Source organism: Phyllopteryx taeniolatus, chromosome 20 (genome assembly GCF_024500385.1).
Source record: "Phyllopteryx taeniolatus isolate TA_2022b chromosome 20, UOR_Ptae_1.2, whole genome shotgun sequence".
Lineage (NCBI taxonomy): Eukaryota > Metazoa > Chordata > Actinopteri > Syngnathiformes > Syngnathidae > Phyllopteryx > Phyllopteryx taeniolatus.
This window is the reverse complement of record NC_084521.1, coordinates 6,530,769-6,544,932: the sequence shown is the minus strand read 5'-3', so window position 1 is coordinate 6,544,932 and position 14,164 is coordinate 6,530,769. Positions and strand designations below refer to the sequence as shown.

The 14,164-nt window shown below is 39.0% G+C and overlaps 1 protein-coding gene across 1 annotated transcript in view; it reads left to right on the top strand.

The window, feature by feature from the left end:
- esyt2b (extended synaptotagmin-like protein 2b) overlaps positions 1-14,164 on the top strand; it is a 28,179-nt gene that overhangs the window by 1,201 nt on the left and 12,814 nt on the right. The window contains 6 exon segments of the mRNA XM_061757799.1: positions 3,396-3,437; positions 3,684-3,818; positions 4,156-4,232; positions 4,371-4,443; positions 5,659-5,748; positions 9,425-9,480. Of these exon segments, the coding sequence (XP_061613783.1) occupies positions 3,396-3,437; positions 3,684-3,818; positions 4,156-4,232; positions 4,371-4,443; positions 5,659-5,748; positions 9,425-9,480 (473 nt within the window).

Sequence of the window (14,164 nt, the reverse complement as noted above, 5' to 3'; positions counted from 1 at the left end):
GTAGTGTTGTGTGATACTGGAAGATTTGGTGTCAACTTATTATCGAGTAAAAATAGGGCCAGTTATCACTGATGCCGATATCAGTGTCGTCGATACTGATCATGGTTTACCCCAATTAAAGGCGACTAAAACACATCCTGATATTTTGCGATCTAGCCTGTACACTCTGTTTTAGTTACTTTTTGTGTTGTTTTCAAGGTAACATCAGGTCAACGCTGCAAGTTTTTGGTATCGGATCAAAACCAAATAAGTACGTTTCCACTATCACTGATACAGATAATCAGTACTGACGATACTGACCAGAGCTTTGCCCCAATAAAAATTCATTAAAACAGATGCTGGTATTTTGGGATTATAAGGAATTCAGCCGGCCTCGCAAGGAAAAAGTCCTTGATGGAATTCCTTCTTCCCGGTTCTTTCAATGTTTGGTGGTGATCTTGTTTCCAAATAAGAATCCTGATACACTCAACTTGTCTTTTGGGTATTTATTACAACAAAATCAAGAATACAAGTTTACAAGGCTACGGTCAGGCGGAAGCATATAGCGCGCTGGATTCTCTTCCTTCTCTCGTGGGATCCGGAAGCCGAGTGGCTCCCCCTTTCAGATAACAGTCAGTTCCCTCAGCGGCTCCTTATCAAAACCAGTTCTCGCCTGCTTTCAGTCTGAATGTTATCAGTATGTCTGTGGTGCACGTGTGTGCGTGTGTGTGTATTCATAACATAGTTTGGTCAGTTTTAACACAAAAAAAAAAAGCTGGTTTGTGTGTCCTACTGTCCTGTAAGCAGCAGCATAGAAATATATCTTTCAGGATCTCGGCTGCTCCCTCTGTTGTGGTCACTTTTTAACAGGGTCACATCAGGTTGGGGTATGTGACGTAGAACGATTTGGTATTGACCCGATAGCAAATGAATACATTCTGACAGGAAATCTTTTCAATACTACTCGATGTGAAAAAATCTTCAATCTGCGCCAGCATTCAGTTTGTCCCCACAAGGTGAAATTTTGCAGTGGCTTTATCTGCACTTGTACTCCTAAATCAATAAAGCACACTTGGTCAGTCACAATTAAGCCTCTAAAAAAAGACGCATTATATCCACAGCCTTCTCCCCAATGTTGTTGCTGCCTTAACCCTGTCATGACTTCTCACTTATCTCTTTGTTGCTGTGGAGCTCATAACAAGATGAGTCAATACGTCGCTCTAAGTAGGACTTCCTGTTCCTGTTGCAGCTTCATCCCCGCGATGACATAAACGCCGCATAAGCACTTTGGCGGGGGACTCCGGTGGGAATGGCACCGTGTCCTGCCTCTGCCTGACTGCGTTCCATAACTCACGCTGCTGCATTTGAGGAGGGGGGCGCTCTGTGTACTTTCAGGGGGGGGCAGTTGCATTGACTGGGTGGCGGGGCGTCTCCTTTGGCCTGTGTTCAATCAATACTTCATTGACTATTGGAGCCAATTCAGCTAAGCGTCAAAGTGCGGAAAAAAAAGGTGTGAGAATGTCATCAAAATTGAGGATTTCAGAGCGATGAATTGGATTTGTGCTCATTAACATCAATGAACTTTGCATTGTGACTTGTCTTTTGGGTTTGATTTGAATCTGTACTGCTTCTTTGTCCTTACGATGCAGTGTAGCCAAAAAGAAGAGGGAGTCTGTGTCCAATCCAATTGGGTTTAACTACTTCTGCCGGCGCTGGGTTTATTTATGCGTTTGTCTGTGCGCTACAGGTTTTGATATACAGCCATGTGAAAAATAGCATTCTTGTTTTCGTCAGCATTTTCCACAGCTTGATATAATAAACCTGAAACAGTTGGACAGATAGAGGCATTTGAAATGACTTTAGTAAGGGTTTCATTGCATTTCGTTTTTAGAGAGGCAGACTCAGTCCAACTGGCTGGTTGGGACCCAAAATTGGACCCGCTGTGGGTTGGATCTTCCTATTGTTCTCAATATTGGTTGATCCAGTGAGTTCCTTTTTTATGCTGGCGAAGAGAGACCACCAACTGGATGGCTGTGGATTGGCACCTGGTCCTTCAGTGGGGACTAACCTGACTCAATCCACCTCTTAGTACCTATACTATCACGTCACAGTAATAGTAACAAGCGATACAACACAAAAACACAAGCTAATAGCACACAAATATGCCACATATATTTATGGAGAGGTTCATAATCAATAAATAATAATCATTAAAAACTCACCTTTCTGCACCCGACACCACAGGAAATTCCATAATGATAATCTTTTCGAGACATCAGATAGCTTTGATCAGAATAGCGACAAGTGCTCAAATTTTGCCGGAGTATCAGGACATGTGCACCCAAGGATGAATAATATACTATAAATTGAACCTGTACGTGTAATTTTGACCCTGTTCGTATTACAGAAAATCCCAAACTACTTCACACTTTTGCACCCGATTCTTGTTTTTAAAACTCAGTGAAGCTGTATGTTGTATCAATCATTCCACTCTGGAAAAATAACAATTCAACGAAATCAATACAAGCCCCAGATTATGACATTCATGCTTGTGATGAGTGTATGTAAATCACCAATTTGTAAAAAAAAAAAAAAAAAAATCCCATCTCACATTTTCTGAGTACAAGTATGTATGTCATATAGCGAATCAAACCTGTTTATGTTGCTGAGTTTTCGAACGTGCCATTCACATCCAGAATTTCATCAAAATGTTAGATTTTAGTTGCTAAGTTAGAAGCCAGAAGCCCCGGCATTCAAGTTTGGCATAAACGTACTTTTTGTATGATGTATTTACATAAACAAAAACACTGAACGATTGCGTTAAAAAATGAAATATAGATATTAAAAAAATCCTATTATGATGTTTTTCAAGGTCAGTCTTCAGATTTCCTCCTTTTTCTTTCCAGAAACAGTGCTTTTATTATTTTCTGTGTTGCGTTTTTCAGTTGCATCTTCTCGAGTTTCACCTTTGACTGGTATTAATTTTACTGGCAGTTGTGATGTTAGGGTGAGGGGCCAATCGAAGGTGAAACTCAGGAAGTTCAAAGGAAAGAAAAATGGAAAACTAGAAAAATAAAAGCACTGCCACCGAAAAATCTGAAGACTGACATTGAAAAACACATCATAATATCAAAATATCAATGTATTTTTTTTATGTCTATATTTTACTTTTGAATGCAATCATGTTTCAGTGCCAATAATTCTTTCACTATTTTTGTTTTGTTTTAACGATGTCCAGTTTTATGCCAAAACTTAATCGCCTCGTAATAAATTGTTTGGCTTAAGTATTTATGAACTATTCATGCATTCTGTCAAGCGTGGAAGCAGAAAATGTGTAGTTGACCTTTAAAGACATTTTGGCATTTATCAAGCTTACAGCCCAACTGTGGGATTTGACTGCTCTGTTTTTCCCGCAGGTCCACTTCCCGGACGTGGAGCGAGTGGAGTGGCTAAACAAGGTAAAAGAAGCCAGCGGCCGTCTTTTATTATTATTCGCTTGAATGAAGCCACACCTGTGCAGTACATTCTAAAGCAGTTCATGAACATTCATGCTCCAACTTTCCTTTCTCACTGTGTGATTGGAGCGTCATCCTGACCGAAGCAGCATATTTAATAAACTGGAGTTCTGCGACAGTTGCTGTACACGGCGATGGGCTGTTAGAATAATAACTGTTACAATTATGAATTACTCTCCGTAATGTCAGGCGGTGAAGCAGATGTGGCCCTACATCTGCAAGTACGTGGAGAAGCTGTTCCGCGACACGGTGGAGCCAGCGGTTAAGGAGTCCAATGCTCACCTCAGCACCTTTCGCTTCAGCAGGATCGACATTGGAGACAAAGTGAGCGTCCTTAACGGCTACATTCGTTGTGTCAATTAAGCTGAGTTGCTTGTGCACATCAGCATAGTGAACTAGTGGCTAGCACGTCTGTCTCACAGTAAAAAAGTTCTTGGTTCGAATCTGGACTCAGGCCCTTCCTGTTTGGAGTTTGCTACTTTGACCGGCGCTTGCGGAATGCCGCGTCGCTGTATGAAAGCGCACACAGTTGCGTCAATACCTTGCTTTGCTGGGCCCCAATCACCCCTCCTTTTAAAAACATGAAAATGAAATTGTGGGAACAAAGTCAACATGACATAGATCATGCTGAGTAAAAAGTTTCGCCTGTTTTGCGGTGTAGCCTCTAAGGGTCAATGGGGTAAAGGTTTACTCCGAGAACGTGGACCGCCGACAGATCGTCATGGACCTACAAATCAGGTATGACAATTAATAACTGTGACGAATTTAGTGTTCGTTTGGACTACATAAACAACCTAGTTAGCCGGCTAAGATAGCAAGGCCTGACATTGGCAGTAACATTTAACAATGGCAAATTGTTGACTGTTTCTTTGCCAGCTTTGTAGGCAACACAGAGATCGACGTGGACATCAAACGCTACTACTGCAAAGCGGGAATCGAGAGCATTCAGGTCAGTGCACGTTTGGCGTCGTATTCGATCCATAAAAGTGTTTTGTGGCTCTCTATGCGTCTCCACGGAGATCGATTTCTATCGTGTCTTTCCCACCTGGGCTGCAAACAAACGCAGACTCTGTCGCTCGTTAGCAAAACTGTCAAGTTAGCGCAACGATGGCAGCACGCGTTTTACTTCGATTCGACTTATGAAGAGAGAAATCTTTGTTTTTTTTCTTCTTCATTAGATCCTATTATGGCTCAATTGTCTCACACTGGGCTGTCAAGATGCCATTTTTTAAAAGCGACATTTTGGCTTCATTAGCAATGCTGTTCACACAAATAAATTACACGAGCACACACTTGATTACTAATTTCTTAGAAAGGTTTTAAATAATCAGAATTGTTAAAAATATGTACCCCTTAGCGTTCGATGTACATTTGCATGGTACCTTCGCAACACTGAAGTCCAAATAACTCACAAGTATTTATGGTGGGAAATATTTAATACGTCTCTTTACGTTGCTCAGATGACAATTTTTAACAGTTTGTGGTTTAGTTGCCAAGGCTATTCACGCCAATGAAATTAGCACTAATACATTACGCAAGCTAACTGCAATTCTCAATGTTTAATCTGAAAATAATGAATCAACATTTGAGCCCATTAGCATTAGCGGTGCAATTGTTAGCAGCTTTCTGTATGATTGAAAACTGTTGATTTATTTGATTTTGTACATATTATGTGCTTTAAGCACAATTTATGGATTATAATGTGATATATTATATTATATACATATTTGTGTCAGTTAAGAGTATGTGGACAAGTGTACTTGAGAATGGTGTGCTTAATTACAGTTACTTATTTGGCGCGTCACGTCTGCATTAAGTTTGGCGGTGCTATTTCATCGTTGCCTATGTGATTCACGCCAACGTGATGCCGCAACATTACATTAATAACGTTTCTAACTGTCAAATTACAAATATAAATACAAATGCAAATACAAATAAATAAAAAAACATGCATCTGTTGTTGCCTGGTGTGGATGACAGCAGCTGGCGTCCTCGAACGCACCGCCAGTCCTTTAATCCCCTGTAATTGTCTTAATATGTTATGAATGAGACGGTGGAGGATGATACTGGGATTGAGTTTCCAACCTGCGGGGTGAACACCAGGGTGCCACCATTATGTGTGTGTGAGTGTTTGTGTTAACGTGTTCCTGTTGTAATCCCTCAGATTCACGGCGTGTTGCGTGTGCTGATGGAGCCGTTGCTGGGCGACGTGCCTCTCGTCGGAGCGCTTTCCCTGTTCTTCCTCAAGAAGCCTGTAAGGGTGGTATATTATTATATATTTTCAGGGGCAGCATATATGCCTCACATTTATGGGGTTCTGGGTTGGAATCCCGGGCACTCTCGCATTCAAAAAAAAACACATAACTTTGCCTTTCGAAAGTTCGTTAGCCTAATGCTAACACACAGGGCAATAAAATATAATAATAATAATAATAATACATCGCAAGTAATTATACTTTTAATGTAAATGTAAAATAAATACATTTAAAGAAATTGTTTGAAAAAATATCTTAAAAGCCAAAGAAGGTGTCCCTAATGGAGTGTCTGGGGAGTAGATGTGATATGATTGGAGGCCATAAAATAGGATATTTCTGCCAAGCTTGCATCATTATCCCGGAGCTCATTGCTTTTTCTGTGCTGCAGATCCATTTTTTTCTCTCACAGCCACTCATCTGAGTTTAATCTCTGTTCGCTCTTCCGACACGTTGTTAACCGCCTCGCCGGTTATAACAATCCACACACATTTGACCGATTTACAGCAAATGGGGGCACCCAGTGGAGCTGTATAGCAAAGCTTTTAATAGGCAGCCCTTGTCGTCACACCCACGACTCGGAATCACTAAATTACTAAAGCTCGCTCAACATTGTGCATTTCTTTTTCTATACGCCAGGAATGCCAGTCACGTAAAAAGAATTGCGGCGGCGCTTCTTCGTTGCAGCAAGCCATAAATGGTGTGAGTGCTCAAAGAAATTTCCAGACCTTAAGAGGTCTCGTGGATCAGTGCAAAGTCATGAAGTCAGTAAAGAGATTCTATTGTTGTGTATGTTGACATAATACTGTACATTCAAATATTGAAAACAAATACAGTACAGCAAAACATACTGTAAATCCGAGAGGACGCATCATAGTCAAATGTACAAGAAGTACATGACAAAAACATTGTGAAAAAAAATAGGCTTCAAAAATCAAACAAAACATCATTATGTGTGACTTTATCTACATCTAAAAGATGTACTCCACTTACCAGAAATGGACACAAACAGGCCTGGCTGCTCAGTGCAACATGCAAAGACTGCAATTAATTCAATACAAAATTGAATAAAACTCATTTATTGTATTAAATTGTATATTCATTTAATACCATTGTATTGTTTCTATATTATACTATTTAATTTAATTTCCTGGAATTACACCAAAAGGTCATAGGTTCTTCCCATTGTTACTAAGATTCATGGATTATTCACCTGTTTGAGAAATTAGGGAAAACTTTCTAAAATAAATATAAATCCTCAATTTACAGCAATGTTTGGTTCTTCTTTCAGTCATTAAGTTTCATTCATTATTTAATTGATTGGGGAAATTTTCATTTTGTGTTAGTTTGACTGTCAATTGGGTGTGTCAATAAACAGCTTGAAGCGGGCACACGTTGACTCTTTTTGAAGAACTGTTTGCTATTTGTCAAACGCACAGGCAGAACGGAATAGTATACTGTAGTATGCGACAGGCTGGTAAAGTGATTTCGGGCGTCGTAGTATTGGAGACTTTTTACGTGCACGAGTATAGACAAACAGTATCCGTCTCAGTGCATCCCTGATATAATTAGATTAAATTAATGGATTTAGAGCACTATTTCATTGTTTCTATCTACCAAATATCCATTTTTCCTCCTTGTGTCGTTGTCGTCCACAGAATGGGAATCTTGTTCTCGCCAGCCACATAGCATGTTGCAGTGCTCAATATCTGCTGCAGTGGTAGCATTATGAGGATGGGGAAAGTAGGGTGGGCTCATTAGGTAAACCATGAAAACTGGTTCAGCGAGTGTGAATAGCGACATCATTCCGTTCATATTTCTCCATCATTCACTGTGTTATTTTCTGTACAGTGCCACCCATGTCAACTATGTTTAATTGCATCTTTGCTCATTATACCGTTCAACAGTGCTAATGAGGCCCTGAGGAGGACTGCTGGTGCTCTTATTAAAAATTTAAACAGCTGTTTCCACATGAGAATTTGTGCCCGCTGTCCCACGTGTGGCTATGGCTCATCAAGTGGAGCCAAAGCAGCCCGCAGCAGCATTGGAAACACTCACTGGACACTTCATTAAGTACACCCTTGCAGCCTAGTGAGAGCTCCAAAACATCAGTTACAGCGGTGCCTTGAGATACGAGTTCAATCCGTTCCATGACCACACGCATAACTCATAACACTCATATGTCAAATCATCTTTTTCCCATTAAAAAAAACATTGATTTTTAAGTAAGAAAAATAGCACTCTATAATATTCTTCATAAAAACATACCGTAATAAAAGAAAAAACGTGTTTTACCAGGTGACATTACAGTAATTTAGCTGAGGTTAAAATCGAGTTTTGTACAACATAAGAAGTGATCAAAATGAAAGAAAGTATCTCAATTTAGTAAGGAGTCCTACATATTTTGAAAGCTTTTTTACAAGGAAATCAATATGACTTTTAAAATTTAGTTTATACCCAGAAATTTAGTGGTCCTTGCTCTCGATATTGCCTGTCCATCAATTACAAGATGTATGTGCTCAGCATTGTCTTTTTTTTTGTGGGTGAGTGCGACAGAGTTTGTTAGATTTAAACTACTTATCAATTTCAATAAGTTCTTTGTTTATAATTTGTTTTAGTTCAAAGGGGCCAAAAATAGATTTGTATCATCCGCAAACAAAACTTTGTGGAGCACTTTCAAGGAATTCACAAAGTCGTTGATGTACAGAATAAAGAGAAGCAGTCCCAATATCGACCCCTATGTAACCCCATTTTTAATTGTTCTATTTGATGATTTATGTTCTTTCACATATACATATTGTTCCATTCATAAAGTTATGTGGTTGTTTTCATATAAAACATGTAATTCTCTTTGTTTATTTTTTAGTTTGACAGTAAACTTGTCGCAATAAACAACAAAAGCCCCTTTTCAGAAGAATTGTTCATTATCTGCTAAATTGCTGCTTGTTGTGAAATTAGCTGACTGCCACCATATATTGCCCGTTTCTTAATTTTTTTGCACGTTAGTCAGAGTAAAAAAATCAGCTGAACGATGGCTTGCATTTAAAAAAAAACCTCATTAATCGGGTCACTCGTAGCTCAGGGCACCACTGAACTGTATATGGAGTTGTATTCACACCTTTACAAAGTTCAATTGTGATATATAAGCAGTGGTGAAGGAAATAATTAATATTATCAGTAGAATCGTCACTACACATGAACAATAATACTGTACTATGCAGTAAGAATCGTCAGTAGCATTATACGTATGTGACAACTTTAACTCACTCAACAATGCAATGAATATATGCACAAGCGAACAAACACAATCAGATAAAATGTATACAAATGAATGCAGATTTTGTGTGTGTTGGAGCTCATGAAATTGTGCACGTGTACCTAATGTGCATCATCACTGTTGTAGTTTTTACTGTGCAACAATCTTTGAATGCCTTTTCTATGAACTGAGCAAGCTGAAATGAGTCTCACTTGTGCCCATTAATAATAAATGCATGCAGTCAGTGAGCTGTTGCACCCAACGATATATGTAAGCTTTCATTTATCGATTTACAACATATGTTGCACTCTTCATTATAGATCTGCAGGGCTTGTTGGCCCGAGTGGGAGTTTAATTGTGAATGAAAAACAAATCAAGTGTGCAATTCACTTCAAACGTTCTCCGTCTGCTTTTTATCGTAGCTTCTCGACATCAACTGGACGGGCCTCACGAACGTACTGGACATTCCCGGGCTCACGTAAGTCGCCTTGCTTCTTTTGAGACCAAAAGCGGTGGTCCGCTAAAATCGGTTGTGAGATAATAGCTGAACAGAGGAATCGCTTATTCGGCGGTCGGTAATGTGCGGGCTGATGGGAAAGTCAATGGACTCAAACTTAATTACTCGTGCTAGGGAGTTCATACATTGCTAATGTTCTAAATCAACCCCTTTTTTAGGGGTGTCTGCCGATCCTTCAAAATTCTTCTGCGATTTAAGCTCACTGAGCCAAAGTACATTGGACCACCACGCATTCGCGGTTCAAAATTCGCAAATTCATCTTTGCTGATTTTTGGGGGAACATATCCTTTGTGATTCGGGGGGGAAAGTCTCCGTGGTGAGTTTCTGCAACGTGGCAAAAAAAGTCTGAAATTTTTATTTTCATTGCAAAATACAGTGGTGCCTTGAGATACAATTTTAATTTGTTCCGTGACCACACTCATATCTCAAATCATCTTACGCCATTCAAATGAATGGTAATCCATTCCGGCCTACCCCAAAAAACATTAAAAGTTTTATATTGTACTTAATAAAAACATACCGTAATGATATAATTAAATCGAATGTAAAGAAATATACATTTTTTCCTTCAATTCAATGGACATTGTGCTGCTCCTTCTGGTGTGTCCGCTGTGGCCACCAGGGGGCGGTATAACACAGACATCTGGATATACAATGAGATGTCTCAGTTCCTCAATAAGCTGCAATAATATTAGTCGTTCTTCTCAGAGGATAAAGAATATATGCCTGTGAGTATTGATATATTGTCTGTATACATGTGTTGCCCCACTGTTTGTGTTCAAATATGCATTGCTTAATAGGTTATAACACCATGATGCGTATGCTATTCGTTAGCGCTAATGCGTTCGCCTTTATGTGTTAGCATTATGCTAGCAAAGGCAAAGTTATGTGGTTTATTTTAAGTACATAATGTGTAATTCTCTTTTTTTTATTTGTAGTTCAACAGTAAACTTCAACTAGGAGAGTCAATAAGAATTGCTCATTATCTGCCAAACTGCTGCTTGTTGTGAAGTGAGTTGAGTTCACTGCCACTATACAGCGCTCGTATCTCAAGTTATTGCTTGGAAGTCAACGCAAAACATCGACCGAAGAACAGCTCGTATCTCAAGGCACCAGTGTTTTGTTTCCAGTAATTATGTTATCTATCGTAGTGTCTCTAAAAATGAGAGAACAGTTACTGTCAGCCATAACTTTGCCCAAAAAAGGATCAAAATCCGTGGAATCCGTGACAACAACTCAACGAAACATTGCTAATCCTATCTACGACGCAACTTTGTGTTGTCGCTGCGTCGATCCAGCGGTTTCGGGTCAGTAAAGACCGACGCTGTAGTCATTCTAGCGCTAACTGCTATGTCGCTCAGACCTAGTGGCCTATGGAGCAGATGAGTTTCTCAACAGCACAGGAGCGTCGGCACCATCGATGCTTGACCGAGCAGTGAAAAATGTTTATTGATTTTCATCGGACTGCACCGCTTCCGCAATTCATCATTATCATCATTAGAATTGTTATGTACGTTCAGGTACTGCACATTGTGTTGAACTTAGCTACAAGCCGTTTACTGTATTTTTAAGAGTACAGCAATGTTTGACGATGTTTGGAAGCATTTGAAATGCTGTTGAAGTTTTTTAGGTTCATAGTATGTGGTATATTTATACTTTAAACTATTAATATAGGCAGTTCTAATCACTTTTAGGGGAGCTTCAATTATTTGCAGAAGTTTAGCATATTTTTTTCCCTTTTGTAATTCATTTATCTTTTTCAATAATTGGTTGATTCATTCATTGTAAAATAATAATAAGAATAAATTGTAAAATATATATATTGTTAACATTTCACTATTTACAGTATTTTATTGGTTATATCATTTGTATTGAATTATAAATAACTTGAACTTTGACTTATCTTAGTCTATATTAAAATGAACTATTACACTTATTTCACATTTATATCCATCCATCCATCCATTTTCATTTATCCTCACGAGGGTCGTGGGAGCGCTGGAGCCTATCCCAGCTATCATCGGGCAGGAGGCGGGGTACACCCTGAACTAGTTGCCAGCCAATTGCAGGGCACACATAAACAAACAACCATTCGCACTCACATTCACATCTACGGGCAATTTAGAGTCGTCAATTAACCTACCATGCATGTGTTTGGGATATGGGAGGGAACCGGAGTGCCCGGAGAAAACCCACGCAGGCACGGGGAGAACATGCAAACTCCACACAGGCGGGGCCGGGGATTGAACCCCGGTACTCAGAACTGTGAGGCAGACGCTATAACCAGTCGTGTACCGTGCCGCTCGCATTTATATGTACTTATCAATTTTGTATTTTTATTAATTTACAGTATCTAAATCATTGTAAATAAAAAAATACAAAAATATTTGTAAAATAAGCAATTTTACATGTAAATTTATGTCATTAAATAATTGCTAAGTAATCAGATTTAAATATATTTTAGATAATAAAGTAAAAACTTTTGAATTAATTTATTAATTAGTATTTTTTTATTGATTACAATATGCTATTTTACGTACACATTGAAGTATTACTTTACAGAACCGGAAACGGAGATGCGTGATGTGTCTGGTAAATATAATTTCCATACACGCAATCATTTTAGCAATAAGATGCTTTACATGTGATGTCTGAAACATCACATGACCCTCAGATGAAGGCAACAGTAGTTTGCCGGAACGTGTATAACAAATTAAAAACCGTTAAATAGTATTATTTCTCTGAAAAACAGTGTGACCCTTGTTACATGGATATAATATTGAGCCCATATTTTCCACCCCTTGCGGTCACATTTAGTGAAAGAAAGTTCTTCAATTTGCTGTAAAACGGCTCATAAAAAGTTGGGCTTCCATAAACCTGGAGATATGCTGTTTTTCCCAGCAGGGGCCCCATTTTAGTGTCTTAAAAAGGCCTCTGAAGGCCATACACCGAATGTATGAAACACAAAGAAACCGACAAATGCTTATCATATGTCATGATGATGCGTCAGTTAAATGTGTGCTTTCTTTTCTAACATTTCCAGTCAGATTTTTGTTTTGGGGTATTATTAGATTGTACTGTGTCCTGGGAGTGGTCACCATGCAGTACGGCTAGTGGTGGGAAGTAAGGAAGTACAAATACTTAGTTACTCTACTTAAGTACATTAATTTTACTTTGATACATGAGTTGACTCAGTAAATTTTTTACCAATCTTTTTTCTTTTTAACCTAATTATTTCTACTCCTACTTACGTGCAGACTGTGAGTACTCTTTGCCACCTCTGAGCATGGCAGACACGTTGGCACAAGTGCTTGCTGCCCTTCTGTGGTGTCCTTTGTGGGGGTAAAATAGATCCATGTAGCTTGTGCAATACAATACGTATGTGTGTGTGTGTTGTCGTTTGTTTGTTGTAGGGGGGGGGGGGGGGGGGGTCACGTCAAAGGAGGTGTTGGCAGGTGAAGGAGAGGTCGCGGTGGTGAAATCAGACAGACGGCATCAGCTGGCTGCACAGCACGTGGTCGTAATGTTATGATTCAACACGTGCGCAGTTGATAATGTAACAATGTGTTACAGTGGTGTGTTTGCAGTGGTGTGCAAGTACACCGCATCGCAGTTACTGTATATCAACTTCAATTTATTTTTTTTTTTAAGGGAGCATTGCCCTTCCGGCGTTGCTTTTTTGTTGACATTATTCATTTAAATAAGTTGAATATGTATTTTTTTTCTTTCACGGGGGAAATAAAATCAATAAATACATCTTCCATAAATAAAGTCATAATCAACCTCAAAATATTTGCGAGCCTCGATCAACCGAATTTCTCATTTGTTGCTTGGCAGAATTTACAACAGCCTGACAAGAAATTCGCCACTTGTACTGTACAAGGTTTTTTCCTTGGCAGTGGCTAAAATAAATAACTAGAATTAGAATTGAAAACTTTATTGTTATTGCATAGTGTATAAAGAAATCCAAAATATATATACTTTTTAAATTCTTCCACCATTATCGCTCTGCCTCCTGTTGCTAGATCACATTTGTGACAGCGCGCCCTCTTTAAAAAAATCTTCTTAAGTTTACTGTTTACGTTTACTGTTCTTGGCAAAAATGTGACTGGGAAAAAAAAGTAAAAAAGAATCATAAAAAAGTACAATTATTACAAAAACAAGCAAAAAACAAGTCTCTCAAATAACTGCAAGCCAAGATCATTAGAAGTTGTTCCTGTTGCTAATCAGAATTCGCAACAAACCTGGTAAGAAAATCGGCATTAGCCAATCACCTGCTGTTGCCACGGAGACAGAGGGGCAGAAAACGGTAGTCATAGTTACAATTTAATTAATAGTCGCACTAACTTTGCTGCTAGCAAAGGCTAAACTGTTGACATTTACATGGTTTGGCATTTAGACCGTCGCTTTCTTACCGTGTTTCAAATTGATCAGAGACAAGGGACGTTATTAAGATCAATACTGTATTTGGATGAGGACCCGATTTGATCTCTGGCTTAAGAGAAGACGAAGAAGAAGATGGCGCACCCCTAAAAGCCGCATCGAATCTGTCCCTGACTGATTTTAGATATTAGATGCCTTGTCAAAAAGATGTTTGTTGTAGTGCCCCTTTTGTTAGATAGAGGCTATTTGTTTTGGAGTCCTT